The 20,370-nt window shown below is 41.7% G+C and overlaps 1 protein-coding gene across 4 annotated transcripts in view; it reads right to left on the bottom strand.

The window, feature by feature from the left end:
• The window catches only part of klhl13 (kelch-like family member 13), a 67,930-nt gene that overhangs the window by 18,910 nt on the left and 28,650 nt on the right, over positions 1 to 20,370 (bottom strand). For 3 of the 4 annotated variants that reach the window (XR_009770227.1, XM_061702953.1, XM_061702952.1), the window contains 5 exons: positions 14,869 to 15,010; positions 14,545 to 14,677; positions 13,528 to 13,724; positions 12,403 to 13,198; positions 2,707 to 2,820 (listed from right to left, as the gene is read on the bottom strand). Coding sequence is in view for 3 of the 4 variants with exons in the window: in XM_061702953.1 (XP_061558937.1) it covers positions 2,707 to 2,820; positions 12,403 to 13,198; positions 13,528 to 13,724; positions 14,545 to 14,677; positions 14,869 to 15,010 (1,382 nt within the window). In the remaining variant the exon portion in view is untranslated. The remainder of the gene's footprint in view (positions 1 to 2,706; positions 2,821 to 12,402; positions 13,199 to 13,527; positions 13,725 to 14,544; positions 14,678 to 14,868; positions 15,011 to 20,370) is intronic. The other variant, XM_061702954.1, reaches the window with a different exon arrangement.

Genomic DNA, 20,370 nt, shown 5'->3' with positions numbered 1-20,370 from the left:
TAAATCATTAATTCATTGTGTCTAATCACAATTTTCACTGATCACACCCAAGCCTGATTACCTCCAGACCTGTTCAATTAAGAAATCACTCAAACAGAATCTGTGGTGACAAAATCAAGTCAGACAAAAGATCTAAAAAACGTGGAACAAAAGGACACGATCCAAAGAAATTCCAGAACAGCCGTGAAATAAAGTAATTGACTATCTATCATTCTGGAAAGGGTTACAAAAGCCATTTCTAAAGCTTTAGGAATCAGCAAACCATGGGGAAAGCCATTATACTCACATGGAGAAAATATGGAACAGTGGTGAAGAACCTTCCCAAGAGTGGCCGGCCGCCCTAAAAAGATTACTCATCCAGGAGACCACAAAGGAACTCAGGACAATTTCTAAAGAACTGCAGGCCTCCCTTGCCTCAGTTAAGGTCAGTGTTCATGACACAACAATAAGGAAGGGACTGGGCAAAAATGGCATAGTTCAAGGTGAAAACCACATCTGACCAAAAAGAACAAAGGCTCGTCTTACTTTTTCAAAAAAAAAAAAAAAAATACAAATAAATAAATAAAGAAAATATGAATGATTCCCAATTCCCAAGACTTTTGGGATAATATTACATGGATTGATGAGATGAAAGTTGAGCTTTTTGGAAGGTGTGTGTGTCTTGTTACATCAGGCGTAAATGTAACACAGCATTTCAGAAAAAGATCATCATACCAACAATCAAACATAGTGATGGGATGGTTTTGGGCTGCTTATTCCTTCAGGACCTGGACAACTTGCTGTGATTGATGGAACCATGAATTCTGCTCTGAAACATAAAATCCTGAGGGAGAATGTTCAGCCATCATTTTGTGACCTCAAGCTGAAGGACACCTAGATTCTGCAGCAGGATAACGATCCCAAACCCACAAGCAATTCAACTTCTAAATGGCTTTCAAAAACAAAATGAAGGTTTTGGAGCGGCCCAGTCAAAGTCCAGACTTGAATCTGATTGAAATGCAGTGGCATGACCCTAAGAAGATCGAAAACCCTCCATTTTTGCTGAATTCAAACAATTCTGCTAGGAAGAGCGGGCCAAAATATCTCCTCAGAGATGTGAAAGACTGCCAGTTATGGAAAACGTTTGATTTCAGTTGCTGATACACCAATGGGTGACTGCTGCCATACAAGGCGCTCCCAGGCCCACTGGGAGCAAATTAGGGTTCAGTGTCTTGACCAAGGACGCTTTGACATGCGGACAGTCGGAGTCTGGATTGGAACCAGCTACCCTACAGTCACTGGACGACCCGCTCTACCTACTGAGCCACAGCTGCCAAGTATATGGTAAATGGACTGCACTTATATAGCGCTTTACAAAGCCTCACATTCACCCACTCACACACACATTCATACACCAATGGGCGACTGCTGCCATGCGAGGCGCTGCCAGGCCCACTGGGTTAGGGTTTAGTGTCTTGCCCAAGGATACTTCGACATGCAGACAGTCGTAGCCGGGATTTTTAAACAATGTCGCCACAATCGAGTGAGCCAGAGCGAGCTGTTTAGCTCATTAGCTCGTTAGCAAGTTAGCTCCTGGGTAAGTGAACATAATAGTTAACGTTCCCTAAATCCCAGTTGTGTGCATCTATGGATCCAAAGCCGTTCTGCCAGCGGTTTGATGTGTCAGGAGCGGCGTGCCGGGTGTTACCACAACAACCCAGAAAAAAAGTCTCCATTGTATTTATGGAATGATAACCCACCCTCTTCTGCTTATGACTGGCTAGCACCAAGACGATAATTATTCGCTGAAGCACTTCAGCAACAAGCGCTTGCACGCACGCACACGCAGGTAAGTAATGCTGGCCATCTGTGGTCGCAGATCATGTTTTATGTTTCCCTACTCATTTTTGCTCATTTCAGGACGCATCGCAAAGGAGATCCCTGCTCAAGTACATGACCTTTCTTATTGACCAGATGTTGTACTGATATAACACAAAAATGTTGCAAGAAAAATAACTTATCGAACATTATCATTATCTCTAGTATTTATTTTTTTTTAAAATGATCTCTGTTTTTGTGTGCAATTGTGTGATTTTTTTATGACCCATAAGTTTGACAGCTGTGCATAATAATTTGGAACACTATTTTAAATAATTTTTTTGGGGGAAAGTATTGCATTCACAAATAGAGAAACTAATTTAATTGTTGATGGTCAGAATTGTTTTTAACTGTATCACATTTACAAAAATTAAATAGCAAACACCTAATAATTTGGAATACCGTGTCCATTTCAATAAGTTTTTGTGACATCGCTGGTAGAAAAATAGCTTCATATAAAATAATGAACGTATGTAACAGCATTTTTTGTTTTTGAAAATCTGGGGTTCATCACACGATACATTGCAAACACAATCTGAGCAGGTCTGCTGTTTTACCAGGTAACTTTTGGTTTGATGCTTAAAAATGCCTTTGTGAACTCAAATACGTGTCGACCAGGGTACCAAAAGTGTAGACCAGGGTACCAAACTACTATTGTGAACACATCCTTCTCACCTCCCAATTGCATCAAGAAAAAAAATGTATAGAAAATGAATACAGAAAATAGAAATGGCGTGAAGAAAAATGGTATGGCTACAAGAAATATTTCATCACTTGAGACGAACAAATCTTATTGGAAATGATAAAGCATTTAAGATGAGACCCTTCCATTATATGGTCGCTACTTACCTGAAATATACATATAGCCGCCATACACCGTCCCAGCATGTCCATAGTGTGGCTCATTCATTTTGGCAACGTACGTCCATTCATTCGTCCTTGGGTTATAGCACTCCACAGTAGCTTAAAGAAAACCAGGGGGAAAAGGGAACGTATTAGTAGAAAGTAGGTCAAGACAACTAAGGAGGACAAACAGCAGAAAATGAGGCCTTGGAGGGTCTCGGCGTGGGAGCTCAAACTACTGTAAAACGTGAGCGGTGCATCCTGAAAACTACATCAGCAGGGAGCGAACAGAAAATTAGAAGATAGTACGTTTGTGAAATCATTTCTGTGAAAGTTCCCGAGGATGTTTTCACAAAATCTGCAACGATCTGGAAAAGAAACACTGTGATTCATGATTTACAGGTAATTTAGTGAATTTAATAGAGAAGCAGGGTTGTTCTGTGCCTTTGTGCCCTTCTTCTGTGCTGCCACTACAGTACTCTTCTTAATGTGAGAAAGGAAGAATGACGCTTTGCAGAGTATCGCAAAACAGTTGTGTTTTTGTTGTCTTCCATTATTAGCAATGTGTCATCTGCATAAGCAAAACAACTGTCAGCAGCAGGGCAGGAGAATGCACTCAATTCTTACAATATTGGCTTTGCACCTAGCTGGTGCAATGATGAATACTGACCAGTATTAACACAATAAAAGGCTATTTGTCAAACAACAACAGTGGTGCGTCTTTTATTCCTTGAGTCATATTAGTGACAACAAAACTGAAAATTAATTAAATTAGTCAGAAGATTTACTGGCGAGTCGTATCCATGCCGCAGGCAAGCAGAGGGTTTTTCTGTGGGTGGGATGGGTGAAAACATTGCCCACTAATCAATTTATTACTAAAAAATGACCTTGAGCTGTGGACATAATTGCACAGTCGCTCAATAGAAGTAAAAACATATTGAAGCGCAAACAATTGAATGTTGGGGATTTACACCAGAATATTATTTTAGCTGGTCCGCTTTCTAGCTATCAGATGAAAAGCCTTGTTGTGTTTAGTGTGACCTTAATAGCCTGCAGGTTTTTTTTCCCTTGCTCACAAATGTTAATGGAACCAGCAATAGTGAATCAAGCCACAGTATTTTTGTGACCTTCATATTTGGCCCAAAGCACAGGGGACAGAACACAGTAATTGGATAGGCAAGCGACAAGTGTCCTGTGGAGTCCGATTAGTCTCCATAATCTCAGGGGATTAGGAGCCAAGAAGAGAAAAATGCATCCATTTTAGCTTTCGAGATTGTTTTGTTGAAAAAAGACCACAACCCAAAAAGACAGACTGACTGATGAGCACCAATAAAAAGGGAACCTTGCTGACTTCAAACACTTTGCTTGATAGATCAGAGAAGGCCATAAAAAGATCTGATTTAATCAACAACTTGACATATTCCAATGCATTGCCTCCATTGACCTTAAAGGTCCAGTAAAGTCATTTTCACGATTTGTTTATAAATATGTTAAATAAGTTTGAACATAAACGCTGAAAATATTCAAAAACCCAGCACAATATACAGGACAGGTGCATCTCAATACATGTTAATACTGTAGGAGAGTTCATTGTATTTGAGCATTGCAATTCCAAAAGTGGAACTCAAATTCGACAGATTCATTCAACACAAGAAAATAATTTCAGAAGGCCAATTCCAACATCATTTCCATTCTAAAATCTTTTCGACTGTTTCTTATGTAACATACTAATTTCTTGCAGATCGTAAAATCTGAGTTTTTATTCACTGTAGCTAAAATCATCAAAATAACAAATAAAATCATAAAAGTTCACTATTTGTAGTGAGTCTATATATGTTTTTCAATTGTACTCCAGAAATACATGGTTTTCAAATCCTAATTTATTGTGATGCATCTGTCATACTGAAATGTTGAAAGATACAGTCTCTTAAAACTCCTTGTCACCCTCTCAGTTGTCCAGATTTTTTTGGGCAGGGCTAAAACGGGGACGGGCTGACACAAGGAGGGAACAGCATGAGTCGCACCTCCCCCACTATCAAAGTACAAAGCGCCCTTATTCTATGCAGTGGCTGTTTGGAAGAATTGCCACTTCCTTTTTCATAACAACCCAGTTTTACCACTACAATGTGCAGTTAGCCAAAATATGCTTACAACTTGAAAAATTACATCTTGCCTTTAATGTAAAGTGTTGTGTGTTATTTGGGCTACAGTGTGTCAGATGTGGTGTGTCCCCAGATGCGGCACGTAGCAAGGCAGCGGCGAACCGCATGGGATCTGCGGCCCCTGTGGCCTCGCTCAAACCCAAAAATCAATGTGGTTCAAAAGAACATGGAAATAATATCAAAATACATCACAACATTATGCCTTTGTTCTGTTTTAACTCAAATCCACACAATGGAAGGAGCACCAGGGAGGAGAGTCAGAGAGATCAAGATATTGATGCAAGATAGGCGCCTACCAGTGTGGTCGCCTCGGTAACGCGCTCTCTAGTATTGTCTTTGTTTTTGTGTTTTTCGTCCGTCTTTGGAGATCTTACATGACTCACTTACACAAGGGGAGACCTGCTAAACCATCAAGGAGGCTACTCCGGACTTTCTGTCACCAACTTTCGAAAATCCGCTCAGTTTTTTCCCCGAGTTACTCACCGGAGCGGCGTCCGCGGTTTTCGGTGCATGGATGCGGAAGCGGCGCCACAGAGGAAAACGAGCCGGCATTCAGGTGAAACTCCGCAAGAGAGGACACAGATTGGCGTTCCCGTCGATCCACCTCCCGAATGTACGCTCCCTACCCAACAAAATGGACGAGCTTCATCTTCTGTTAAAGACCAGTAAAGACTTCGGACGTTCCGCGGCCATGTGCTTCACGGAGACCTGGCTTTGCGACGCTGTACCCGATGGCGCCGTCATGCTTCCCGGCTTCAACATTCATCGAGCGGACCGCGACATGGAATCATCGGGGAAAACGAAGGGCGGCGGGATATGCCTCCATATAAACGAAAAATGGTGTACGGACGTCACGGTGCTCAGCAGACACTGCAGCCCGCATTTGGAGTGGCTGTTTTTGAACTGTAAACCATTCTACTCCCCACGTGAGTTTGCATCGTTTATACTGGCTGGAGTCTATATTACACCGCAAGCTAACACGAACGCCGCATTGCTAACGCTCGCGGAACAAGTCAACGAAATTGAAAAAAAAACACCCGGACTCACCCCTCATTATTCTCGGGGACTTTAACAAAGCTAAACTCAACCACGAACTCCCTAAATACAAGCAGCACATCGACTGTCCTACCAGGGAAAATAATACTTTAGACCACTGCTACACTACGGTAAAAAACGCATACCGTGCTATACCTCGTGCAGCCCTGGGCTCGTCTGATCACTGCTTAATTCACTTAATACCGACGTACAAGCAAGAACTTAAATGTGCGAAGCCTACAGTGAAAACAGTCAAAAAGTGGACCAATGAAGCCAAGATGGAACTTCAAAGCTGTTTAGACTGCACAGACTGGAGTGTCTTTGAAAATTCAGCTGGCAGCCTGGATGAATATACGGACACTGTCACATCCTATATCAGTTTCTGTGAAGAGGTTTGTGTACCAACAAAATCATTTCGGACATTCAACAACAACAAGCCGTGGTTCACTGCTAAACTTAAGCAGCTTCGCCAAGCTAAGGAAGATGCATATCAGAGCGGGGACAGGGCCCTGTATAATCGAGCTAGAAACCAGCTTACTAAAGAAATTAACATTGCAAAGAGGATCTATGCTGCAAAGTTGGAAAAACAGTTTAGCGCGAACGACTCAAAATCAGTCTGGCGTGCATTCCAATCGCTGACTAATTACAAGCGACGATCCCCCCAAGGTGAGAACAATAGCACACTAGCCAACGACTTGAATACCTTCTATTGCAGATTTGAAAAGGACAGTTTCACTCCACACACCCACCCGGCCGCACCCGCGACCACAACCACACCTCTGACTTCTGCGTTAACCATCCATGAACAGGATGTGAGACGCATCTTCAAACAACAGAAGATTAACAAAGCGGCAGGACCGGACCATGTATCCCCATCCTGCCTCAAAGTCTGCGCGGACCAGCTCGCTCCAGTCTTCACTCAGATCTTCAACAGATCTTTGGAAATGTGCGAAGTTCCATCCTGTTTCAAACGCTCCACCATCATTCCAGTCCCCAAGAAACCTGCAATCTCTGGTCTGAATGACTACAGGCCTGTCGCTTTGACATCTGTGGTCATGAAGTCCTTTGAACGTCTCGTGCTGGACCACCTCAAGAGTGTCACAGGTCCCCTGCTGGACCCCCTGCAGTTTGCCTACCAACAGGTCTGCGGATGATGCAGTCAACATGGGACTGCACTTCATCCTAGAACACCTCGACAGTGCAGGGACCTACGCGAGGATCCTGTTCGTGGACTTCAGCTCAGCGTTCAACACCATCATCCCTGAACTCCTTTCAACCAAGCTTCTCCAGCTCAGTGTCTCACCTGCCATCTGCCAGTGGATTTACAGCTTTCTGACGGGCAGGACACAGCAGGTCAGGCTGGGGGAGGCCACCTCATCCACACGCAGCATCAGCACTGGGGCGCCCCAAGGTTGTGTCCTCTCTCCGCTGCTCTTCTCTCTCTACACGAACGACTGCACCTCAGCGAACCCGACTGTCAAGCTCCTGAAGTTTGCAGATGACACCACTGTCATCGGCCTCATCAAGGACGGTGACGAGTCTGCATATCGACAGGAAGCGGAGCGGCTGGAGCTGTGGTGCGGCCGACACAACCTGGAGCTGAACACGCTCAAGACGGTAGAGATGATCGTGGACTTCAGGAGGCATCCTTCGCCACAGCTGCCCCTCACGTTGTCCAGCTGCCTTGTGTCAACCGTCGAGACCTTCAAGTTCCTGGGAATTACAGTCTCTCAGGACCTGAAGTGGGCGACCAACATCAACTCCGTCCTCAAAAAGGCCCAGCAGAGGATGTACTTCCTGCGGCTTCTGAGAAAGCACGGCCTGCCACCGGAGCTGCTGAGACAGTTCTACACAGCGGTCATCGAATCAGTCCTGTGTTCTTCCATCACAGTCTGGTTTGGTGCTGCTACAAAAAATGACAAACTCCGACTGCAACGGACAATCAAAACTGCTGAAAGGATTGTCGGTACCCCCCTACCCACCATTGAGGACTTGCACGCCGCCAGATCTAAGACAAGGGCGTGCAAAATCCTCTCGGACCATCTGCACCCCGGTCACCAGCTCTTCCGGCTCCTTCCCTCAGGTAGGCGCTACCGATCAACGGAAACTAGAACTAGTAGACATTCCAACAGCTTCTTCCCTCTTGGGATCAACTTCTTAAACACCTAACCCATAATTCCATTACAATAAGCTGGCAGTTTTTGACTTGAGTTCGTTGTCACATTTCTGTGGGGCCAATTATGTATTACTCACTGTAGTTGTCTCGCCATGCTGCACTATTTGCATATACTGGCCACTCATGCCAGAGTAGCATCTGCTCCATTTGCACACTGATTGAGGAGTATCTGTAACATTTGCACAACCAACATTGTCCCAGATGATCGCACTACTCGTCACTTTAAACCGCATACACTCCTTTGAAGTCTCAGCGCCCTTTGCACAATGGTCATTGCACCGGACTATCGCAATATTAGTCATTCGAACTGCTCTAAGTGCTAGAGGACTCTGCATCTTTTTGCACAAATGTTTTTTGTCAATGTCTTTATGTCTCCAAAGTGTTCTGTAAATTGACTGTCTGTTGTACTAGAGCGGCTCCAACTACCGGAGACAAATTCCTTGTGTGTTTTGGACATACTTGGCAAATAAAGATGATTCTGATTCTGATAGTTGTAACACGCAGAACACCGATGCAGGAATTAGCTGTGAGGTGGACAGCCAGTGAGTGAATTGGGGTGCTGCTCTTTGGTCCAATTATAAGCCCAAAAAAGATGACTACTTCCATGGAGGCCATTTTCTACAAATTAAAAAAAAGTATTGGGTGGTAAAGTGCTGTGGTCCAGAACTACAGAGACTCCATAATTTGCATTATAAAGTCAAACACATACAATGGGTACGGAAAGTATTCAGACCTCTTAAATGTTTCACTCTTTGTTATATTGCAGCCATCCATGTTTTTTCCTCATGATGTACACACAGCACCCAATATTGACTGAAAAAAATGGAATCGTTGAAATTTTTGCAGATTTAAAAAAATAATAATAATAATAAAAAATACTGAAATATCACACAGCCATAAGTATTCCGACCCTTTGGTCAGTATTTAGTAGAAGAACCCTTTTGAGCTAATACAGCCATGAGTCTTTTTGGGAATGATCCAGGTTTTTCACACCTGGATTTGGGGATTCGCTGCCATTCCTCTCCAGTTCTGTCAGGTTGGATGATGAACGTTGGTGGAGAGCCATTTTCAGGTCTCTCCAGAGATGCTCAATTGGGTTTGGCTGGGCCATTCAAAGAACACTCACAGGGTTGTTCTGAAGCCACTCCTTCGTTATTTTACCTGTGTGCTTAGGATCATTGTCTCGTTGGAAGGTGAACCTTTGGCCCAGTCTGAGGTCCTGAGCACTCTGGAGAAGGTTTTCGTGCAGGATATCCCTGTACTTGCCCGCATTCATCTTTTCTTCGATTGCAACCAGTCGTCCTGTCCCTGCAGCTGAAAAAAAAACCCACAGCATGATGCTGCCACCACCATGCTTCACTGTTGGGACTGTATTGGACAGGTGATGAGCAGTGCCTGGTTTTTTCCACACATACCGCTTAGAATTAAGGCCAAAAAGTTCTATCTTGGTCTCATCAGACCAGATAATCTTATTTCTCACCATCTTGGTGACCCTCAGGTGTTTTTTTTTAGCAAACTTCATGCGGGCTTTCATGTGTCTTGCACTGAGGAGAGGCTTCCGTCGGGCCACTCTGCCATAAAGCCCCGACTGATGGAGGGCTGCAGTGATGGTTGACTTTCTAGAACTTTCTCCTATCTCCCGACTGCATCTCTGGAGCTCAGCCACAGTGATCTTTGGGTTCTTCTTTACCTCTCTCATCAAGGCTCTTCTCCCCCGATTGCTCAGTTTGGCCGGTCAGCCAGCTCTAGAAAGGGTTCTGGTCATCCCAAACGTCTTCCATTTAAATATTATGGAGGCCACTGTGCTATTAGGAACCTTAAGTGCAGCAGAGATTTTTTTGTAACCATGGCCAGATCTGTGCCTAGCCACAATTATTTCTCTGAGCTCTTCAGGCAGTTTCTTTGACCTGATGATTCTCATTTGCGCTGACATGCACTGTGAGCCGTAAGGTCTTATATAGACAGGTGTGTGGCTTTCCTTATCAAGTCTAATCAGTATAATCAAACACAACTGGACTCCAATGAAGGTGTAGAACCATCTCGAGGATGATCAGAAGAAATGGACAGCACCCGAGTTAAATATATCAGTGTTACAGCAAAGCGTCTGAATACTTATGGCTGTGTGATATTTCAGTTTTTCTTTTTTAATAAATCTGAAAATATGGGGTGCTGTGTGTACATTAATGAGGGGGGAAAATGAACAAATTATTTTAGCAAATGGGTGCAATATAACAAAGAGTGAAAATTTTAAGGGGGTCTGAATACTTTCCGTACCCACTGTAAGACTCCTTCATCGTCCTCTCTAACACCAACTGCTCTCATGTCTTCCCTCACGACATCCATCGACCTTCTCTTTGGTCTTCCTCGAGCTCTCTTGCCTGGCAGCTCCATCCTCATCATCCTTCTACCAATATATGGTAGGGTTTTTACACTATATTTACTATAATCCCCTTGCCTGTGGGAAAGGATAACCTCAGTTGCACTTTGAAGCCGATTATTGAATGCCAGGACAATAGTAAAACACAAATACAATCGCGCACTCACGCAGGAGCTGCGGTCGGCCACAGCTAACTCCCAGACACCCAGATACAGACTCACCAAAAATCTCACACCACTTGCCTCTTAAATGCACATATTTAACACATTGACAAAGACAGGTACAGTTTATTTTATATACAACCCCAATTCCAATGAAGTTCGGACATTCTGTTAAACAAATAAAAACTGAATACAAATCATGTATTGACCTATATTTCATTAAATACACTACAAAGTTATTTAATGTTCAAACTGATAAACGTTATTGTTTTGAGCAAATAATCATTAACTTCGAATTTTATGGCTGCTAGGACAGGTGGCAAAAAAGTTGAGTTGTTGAGGAAAGTTGAGGAATGCTCATCCAACACCTGTTTGGAACATCCCACAGGTGAACAGGCTAATTGGGAACAGATGGGTGCCATGACTGGGTATAAAAGGAGCTCAGGCGGCACTGTATCAAAAACCGACATCAATGTGTAAAGGATATCACCACATGGCCTCAGGAACTCTTCAGAAATCCAATGTCAGTAAATACAGTTCGGCGCTACATCCGTAAGTGCAACTTGAAACTCTACTATGCAAAGCAAAAGCCATTTATCAACAACACCCAGAAACGCCGCCCGCTTCTCTGGTCCCAAGCTCATCGAAGATGAACTGATGCGAAGTGGAAAAGTGGTCTGTGGTCCGACGAGTCCACATTTCGAATAGTTTTGGGAAATTGTAGACGTCGTGTCCTCTGGGCCAAAGAGGAAAAGAACCATCCGGACTGTTATGGATGCAAAGTTCAAAAGCAAGCATCTGTGATGGTATGGGGCTGTGTTAGTGCCAATGGCATGGGTAACTTGCACATCTGTGAAGGCACCATTAATACTGAAAGGTACTTGCAGGTTTTGGAGAAACATATGCTGCCATCTAAGCAACGTCTTTTTCATGGACGCCCCTGCTTATTTGAGCAAGACAATGCTAAACCAAATTCTGCACGTGTTACAACAGCGTGTCTTCGTAGTAAAAGAGTGTGGGTACTAGACTGGCCTGCCTGCAGTCCAGACCTGACTCCCATTGAAAATGTGTGGCGCATTATGAAGCGTAAAATACAACAACGGAGACCCTGAAGCTGTACATCAAGCAGGAATGGGAAAGCATTCCACCTACAAAGCTTCAACAATTCGTGTCCTCAGCTCCTAAATGTTTATTGAATGTTGTTAAAAGAAAAGGTGATCTAACACCGTGGTAAACATGACCTTGTCTCAGCTTTTTTGGAACGCGTTGCAGCCATAAAATTCTAAGTTAATGATGATTTGCTAAAAACAATAACGTTTATCAGTTTGAACATTAAATGTCTTTGTAGTGTATTCCATTAAATATAGGTCGAACATGATTTCCAAATCATTGTATTCTGTTTTTATTTATGTTTAACACAGCGTCCCAACTTCTTTGGAATTGGTGTTGTATTTTATACTTGCAATTTATTTTTGTGTGTTTTAATCGGGTTAAATGTGTGGGAGGGGTAAAACTACAAATAAAAGTTTCATTATATGGTCTCTATATTATCTATAGCATGTGGGTCTGGAAAGTATTCCTCGCGATCAACAGGGACCGACTATTTTCTAAACTTGGTCAAGGGACAAACCCAGTATAAAACTATGATTATTGCATCAGCGTGGCTTATTAAACCACACAAGTCCTTTTTATTGACATTTATCTGATGCAATATTAATCACATATTTTGCTGTTTCTTGATAGAAGGGACGAAAATGTGGGAAAGAAGAAAGAAAAAAAAAAAAAACTCACCGAGTTCCCCAGCCGCATTCCTTCCACCAACAGCATAGAGGTGTCCCTTGAGTGCACTGAGGTGGAAGAAGGTACGCTTCTCATTAAGGCATGCCACCTGCATCCACTTGTTGTAGCGAGGGTCGTAGCGGAACACCGTGTCCACTGCTGTCTTGCCTTTGGTGTCATAGTTGCTTTGGCCCCCCACAACATAGAGAAAGTTGCCAATGACTGCGATGCCGTGCTGGTAGCGAGGTGCGTCCATAGGTGCCAGCGCTTTCCATTCATGTGCCTTCTCGTCAAACAGGCGCAGTTCCTTGCTCACCACGAGCTGCTGCCGCAGGACGCCACCCAGCGTGACCAGGTGGGCACTGTCCGAGCGGATGGCTGTCCGTTCTGACTGCATGACGGGTTGCATATAGGGCATCATTTGGTAGTTGCTAGCTTCCAGGAGAAGGTTGACACATGTGTTGTCTGTGCGCATGAAGTCCACTGTCTGTACGTGATTAATGAGCTCCTGCGGGTTCATCAGGGGAAAGCGGATGTTCTTCATGAGCTTCGAGGCGTAGTCCATGCGACTATCTTCGTAGCGTAGCCAGCGGCAAGCGGCCTTGAAGAGGTCCAATTCAGTGCAGTGTTTCAAGCTGTTGCTGGACAGCACAAATGCCAAGCGCTCAAATGGCAGCTTGACAAACTCGCCAGTGCCCAAAAGTGAGGGGAAGTTTTTCAGTATGAAATTGTTGACATATTTGTCCACTTCTGTGAGGTTATATGTGTTGGCAATGCGGCCCACCTCGACACAGTTGTCTAGGGAAACCTGCAAAAATAGAGAGAGAAAATTGTTTAAAAATGCCAATACAAAACATAGACCATCAAATTGCAATAGAAGCCAAAAGAAAAGTGATATTTTAGAATTTTTACACACAACATTTAGGGAATTCGTTCCATGATAAATTAGGTAAAAGTGTCAATGTAGCCTCCTCATTCATTCAACAGAAGTGCTTTACTCTTTAAAAGTGTTGAAAACAAAAACTCTAGTTTGAATTAGGTAGGTATGTAATATATAAAAGGACTGTGTAATGTACTGTGCAATTGGTGAAAATGTTGTGCTGTAGTAATGCACTGTGTGCGCGCATGCTTCCTTACCCCAGATATAAGAAAGACCTTGCAGAAATCCAACACTGGAAGGATTTGCAGGAAGCTGGCTGCCTCAAGTGTGTCTTGCAGATTCTCCATGTTAAGTGACAACTTGGCTGTGTAGATGAAGTCAATGATCTTCTTCAGGCCTATTCGGTTAACTCCGTGGAGCTTGATGCACATTAAATCCTGTTCTTTCATTCCACCTGCATCAGGGCAAAGCAAAGCATAAGCAAAACGTAGATGCTGCTAAACAACTAATACATAATCTTATTTGACTGACAGGCCTGTGAGCAGTTGCATGCTTGCGATGTTTCAGTATAGAGGATAAAAACTTACATTAAAGGCCAAATTCAATTGCAAAAAATGTTATTTTAGAAATGCATCCAATGTCCATGTTATCAAATCTCATCATAAAAAACAAAAACACATTTTCCATTAATATAAATTCTAGCTATTCTTATATGCCGTGTTATGTGATACCAAAGGCATTGTTTATACTCAACCAAAAATTAGAAACAACTATCAATATTATGCACCGCTGTTCTACACAACGTACACCTAATATTGTGGCCATTGGGTGTATGTGGTGTAAATAAAATGTATTGATTTCTCCAATTTGCATCTGCTAACATGGTGCAAGCATGTCAGCATATTGACATTAGCTGGTATTCAGTGCAAGCAGAGATGCTTAAGCATGACTACACTTGGATCTACAAGCTACTGTTATTCGGTACATGTGCAACAGGAACATTATCGCTACTAATTCTTCATGGCTTGGCATTCAGATTCTCACAATAGTGTGGGATGTAAGCATGAGGACATTCTTAGTGGAACAAGTGACTTAACTGATACTGTGATAAATCATGCATGCATTTGCGAATAATTGGAGCAAAATGCTTTGAGAATACAGTAAAGAAAAAACCATTAACCAGGCATTTAATGAATCATCGATTCACATCCCACGCACAAATTATACCAAAAAGACACAGAACGAACAAATGTTCTGAGTCATTTCTGACCCACCTGTGAACATAGCTTTGAAATAGTCGGAGGATGAAGCCATCATTGCTCGATGTACGGGGAAGGCTTCATCGCCATCACCGGCCACTAGAGTGACATCACATAGCAGTCCCTCTATCCTCAACTGGTCAAATCCCTACAACAGCGAGATGACACGGTAATATGTTAGAATGAGTATTAGTTGTCTGAATAGACTATTCCTGTGTGAACAACCCTGGACAATAGTATTTCATACTATACAGCTTTTAAAAGGTGAAACATGAAATTAGACAATGATTCAGGTTCTCATCTCAAAGTTAAGGCTATGAGACTGAAGAGAGCTTGCACCTGAAGAACCACTGAGCTGTGTGTGTTGCTTGTGAAAAAACGTGTGTTTCCGGTCTTTGATGCCTGAAGGTGAGCACAGATGCCCATATCACCGTAGCCCAGAGCCACTTTCATGTGAGTGTCGTCGTCCTCCACAAGGGATCTATCAAGAGAATATGATTTTATTAGTCTCACCTGTATTTCAATAGCGTACAGTGCAGTTAAACTCGTCACTGAGGAGTATGGAATGCCAGACCGTGGATCTGCTTGTGCTTTCACCACAGGGCATGTAAGCCAGATGCGGATGGTTACTGTGACATCATTACTAGAGAAATGGTATGAAAATTTCAAAACGTTGACCTGATCAAAATTATCACCATTATCAATATTCTAACAAAATGACTAAAATAAATTCCACAATGATTTAATTCTGAATACAAATATATATATATATATATATATATATGTGTGTGTGTGTGTGTGTGTGTGTGTGTGTACAACCCCAATTCCAATGAAGTTGGGACGTTGTGTTAAACATAAATAAAAACAGAATACAATGATTTGCAAATCATGTTCGACCTATATTTAATTGAATACACTACAAAGACATTTAATGTTCAAACTGATAAACTTTATTGTTTTTAGCAAATAATCATGAACTTAGAATTTTATGGCTGCAACACGCTCTAAAAAAAGTTGGGACAGGGTCATGTTTACCACTGTGTTACATCACCTTTTCTTTTAACAACATTCAATAAACGTTTGACACCTGTGGTATAGGGTCAAATGGAAAAAACTTTCACATTTATAAATATATGCCGCCATCTAGTGGTTATGAAAAGCTGTACACCTTCATTCCAAAATGCCACTGCCACCAAGAGGGTATGACAAAGGTGTACACTTTCTTTCTAATATGCCACCGCCACCTAGTGGTGATATAAAAAGGTGTGGCCTACACTTTCATTCTTATGACAGGGGGTGCATATATGTACAGTTGTGCTCATAAGTTTACATACCCTGGCAGAATTGGTCAAATATTGTTTTGTTTTGTTTTTTAAAATGTGACTGATGACTGAACAACAACCATCATTAATTTCTTTATGGTTATGATTTAGTTTAATGATAATGCTTTTCTGAAATGCTTGACCATTTAATTTTAATCCCATTAAGATAAAATTAAACGTATTTTGCCATGTCCTTCATGTTTTCTTTAAAGAATTGTACCCATCTTACAAATTCTGCCTGGGTAATCAAATATATGAGCACAACTGTGTGTTTTCTGATTTACTAAATAAAATTAGGGCTGTGAATTTCAAAATAAGAGCAAGTAATTATTTTTTAAAAAGTATTACGTGTTCAAATAAAATGCTTAACTTCAGAATAATTCTTTGGAAAAAAACTAACAAAATACAGATCATGTTTTGATCTGTATTTTGATCTTCATGTTTTGATCATGTGTGTAGAAACAAAATCATACGTTGTAAAAATGCATTATACATAGGTAGTAGGTTTTTCCAGAATTTTGGTCAACTTTGGGGGCGCGTATTATACATCGGTGCGCATTATACACAAGAAATTACGCTAATATAAAACTACCTGATGTATTTTTGAACATAAATTAAAAATTGCAAAAAGCAAGGAGGATTTTTTTTAAAGTACAAAATGTACTTAAAATGACGAGACTGATATATTTAATAGTAAAATAACGATTAAAAACATCTAATGACAGGCTCCGAAATTAACCTCAAATATTTTTTGACAATGTAAATAATGTTTTCAGTTCCAATAGTTTTGGTGATTGAACACACATATGTGAACATAAAAATAAATGTCCGTTAGGGGTACTTCATACACAGATTAGTGGCAACTTTAACAGAGTACAATTGTAGGAATACAATTCCAAGCTAAATTTCGAGATGACAATATTCACAAGACTACTCCTACATTTAAATTAGGTTTATGCAAGCTTTTAAAGGACTTTTTGTCAACTTGAGCACTTTTATTCAGATGTCAGCCATTCCTGCTTGAGGCTACAAACTGAGTTCTATCTGCTACCTCAGGGATAATTCCCCATTTTGCCTTCACTGCATGAATGACTGGACACATTACACCGCAAAATGTATTAATCCCTGAATCATGACCAATTCATTCAAGATAGACAAATAAACAGACCATTAACAAAAAGACAACAATGGAAAACAATGCATTCCTGTTGAAGATCACGATAAATAATTGGAAAATATCAAAAACTTGTGGTCGCGGTTTGTCAGAAGTCCCTTCATTTCCCATCTGGGGATCAATAAAGGATATCTTATCTTGATACCCAAAATTGGTCTGACATGACAGACAGGAATGTGAAAATCCTGGTAAGAGACAGACGGAGGAAGACAAAGATGACCTTTATCAATGGTTAACTAACATTTCATGTGGTCCCCACCACAGATCAAAAACGCTTGCTTGATTGAAATTATTTGTACTTTACCATACACAGGATGTGATCCCTTGTGATGGGCCTCTAACCTTTTGCTGATTTTTATACTTGGACATAAATGATCACAGCAAAACCATTGGGTTGAACCATTTCCATTTTGTAAACGTGGTGAGCACATTCATGACTCAAAACGGAGAAGCTGTGAAGTCTTGAATGGCCAACTAGCCGCCTCTATTGCCAAAACCAGGACCAGCCGTTTTTGACATTTGCACCATCCAAGGCATCTGCATTGCAGCCAGTAATAAACTGTGTGGCACCAGAGGGCCAGGAACATGACGTCATTGCATCAGTACATGTACATAAGAGCATTACAGAAAAGCAGCCTCGAACAAAAATCTTTATAAAAAAAAAAAAAAATTAAACAAAGTTAACGTTAACATGCTCAAATGACCCATGTATTTTTTTTTTCTTTCCTTAGCTTAGGAGCTGCTCACCAGAGGCTTCTTGATTGTGCTCGCTTTTAATGTGAAGTGACATTTTTTGTGTTTAGACTCAGGCAAGAAACTAATGAGTGCAAAGTGCAGAGCTGTGTGATGCACAGACAAAATTATCAAACAACTGGGCTGGACGACATTGAACTAGATTTTAGAATTAAGGGAGCATGTTTCCAGAGATTTATTTTTCTTTGTCAGTGGTTAATAGGACGCAGAAGCAGAAATAATGATTAAAATAGTCATAGTAATTTAGTTTATAACAGTGTTTTTTACAGTCACATAGAATACTAAAATAACAGCGAAGTAATAATGGCCCCTCCTTGGGCCGTCACCTGATCGTGGCGGAGGGGTTTGTGTATCCCAGTGATCCTAGGAGCAACAGTGGGTATGGAAAGTATTCAGATCGCCTTAAATTTTCCACTCTTTGTTAAGCCATGTGCTAAAATTATTTAAGTTAATTTTTATCCTCATTAATGTACACACAGCACCCCACCCATACTGACAGAAAAATTCAAGAACAGTCACGGAGTTGTTCTGAAGCCACTCCGTTATGTTAGCTGTGTGCTTAGTAGGCTTTACACAATCAGGATTTTTGGGGCCGATCACTGATGAGTGAGTTTAAAAAAACTGATAACCGATCAACGATCCGATCGAAAGATGGAGGAATGTGTCTATTTAAATTAACTGTTCATTTAATGTATATACTTGTGTACTTAATTGCTCAAAAAAGTATATTTACAATAAATAATGTCTTTGTTCCTCTATTTATGCCAGTGAAGCATAGTGACAGACAGAACAAATGAATGGTCTTCTATTAGATGGCAGGAAGTAGATACAGTCATTAATGTATCCACTTTTTGTGACATTTTTGTTTGTTGGTGTGCCGTGAGATTTTTCAATTGTAAAATATGTTGCTTGCCGCCATAAAGGTTGGAAATCACCGCTCTAGTCAGATCGTGTATTCTAATCAGTCAGGTCAAACCAACATTACATGACAGAAATATTGGGTGTTAATTTACTGTAATTAAATTACTTTATTTTTAATTAAATTACTTCACCCACACCGAAACTTTAGAGCATGATTCGACAGAACGGCGGCATGTTAACGTCCCACCGTTTGTGCTACCACTAGCTTTCTAGGCTACCTAACATTTTATTGCCTACTTGTGAGCCGTATCGTATTAAAAGTACGTGACCGTACCTCAAGCAAGCCTTATGCGAACGTCCTCTCCTGTCCTGAGCACCGGTGACCACCAACACCTGTTTTTCCCCATTTTGTCCTCATAATATAGTCGGTACGATCCACTCTTGTTATCGTCGCCACGGTAACGAGTGTACCCGGTCGCATTTGAGGTGACTAGATAAAGCCCAATGATCGTAAAACACGGGATGCGGTGGTATCGGAATACAACATGTTATTGCAGTAGTCTGACATAGTGCAATCTTGAAAGAGCAAATGTGTCTTGTAGTCTGATCCGGGCATTACAAGTTGTCTGTCTCAGACGTGTTGTCTGTTCCACACCGCCAACGTTTTTTTTTTTTTTTTTTTTAAATAACTATCGGCCGTCAGATATTTACAGGACTACGCCAAAAGACAAGCGACAAGGCTAAAAATAAACTAGCTTTTGGATTCAAATATACTGTGCACGATGGCGACGCGGAGTAAATGTCTTTTGCGGATCCAATCAATGATGTCATTGATCGGATCAGCGAATTATGACATTAAAGCCGATCAGCATAAAAAGCTAATTATCGGCCGATACTGATAAGGGCGATAAAATCGGTGTAAAGTCTAGTGCTTAGGGTCATTGTCTTGTTGGAAGGTGAACCTTCGGCCCACTCTGAGGTCCTGAGCACTCTGGAGAAGGTTTCGTGCAGGATATCCCTGTACTTCGCCACATTCATCTTTCCTTCGATTGCAACCAGTCGTGCTGTCCCTGCAGCTGAAAAACACCCCCACAGCATGATGCTGCCACCACCATGCTTCATTGTTGGGACTGTATTGTACCGGTGATGAGCAGTGCCTGGTTTTCTCCACACATACCACTTAGAAGGCAGGCCAAAAAGTTCTATGGTTTTCTCCACACATACCACTTAGAAGGCAAGCCAAAAAGTTCTATCTTGGTCTCATCAGACCAGAGAATCTTATTTCTCATCATCTTGGAGTACTTCAGTTTTTTTTTTTAGCAAACTCCATGTGGGCTTTCATGTGTCTTGCACTGAGGAGAGGCTTCCATTGGGTCACTCTGCCATAAAGCCCCGACTGATGGAGGGCTGCAGTGATGGTTGACTTTATAGAACTATCACCCATCTCCCGACTACATCTCTGGAGCTCACCCACTGTGATCTTTGGGTTCTTCTTTAAGTCTCTCACCAAGGCTCATCTCTCCTGATTCCTCAGTTTGGCCGAACGGCCAGCTCTAGTAAGGGTACTGGTTGTCTCAAACGTCTTCCATTTAAGGATTATTGAGGCCACTGTGCTCTTAGGAACCTGAAGTGCAGCAGAATTGTTTTTGTAACCTTGGCCAGATCTGTGCCTTGCTACAATTCTGTCTCTGTGCTCTTAAGGCAGTTCCTTTGACCTTTGTTATATAGACA

This window comes from Phycodurus eques, chromosome 17, assembly GCF_024500275.1.
Source record: "Phycodurus eques isolate BA_2022a chromosome 17, UOR_Pequ_1.1, whole genome shotgun sequence".
NCBI classification, from domain to species: domain Eukaryota; kingdom Metazoa; phylum Chordata; class Actinopteri; order Syngnathiformes; family Syngnathidae; genus Phycodurus; species Phycodurus eques.
This window is presented reverse-complemented; position numbering and strand designations above follow the sequence as displayed.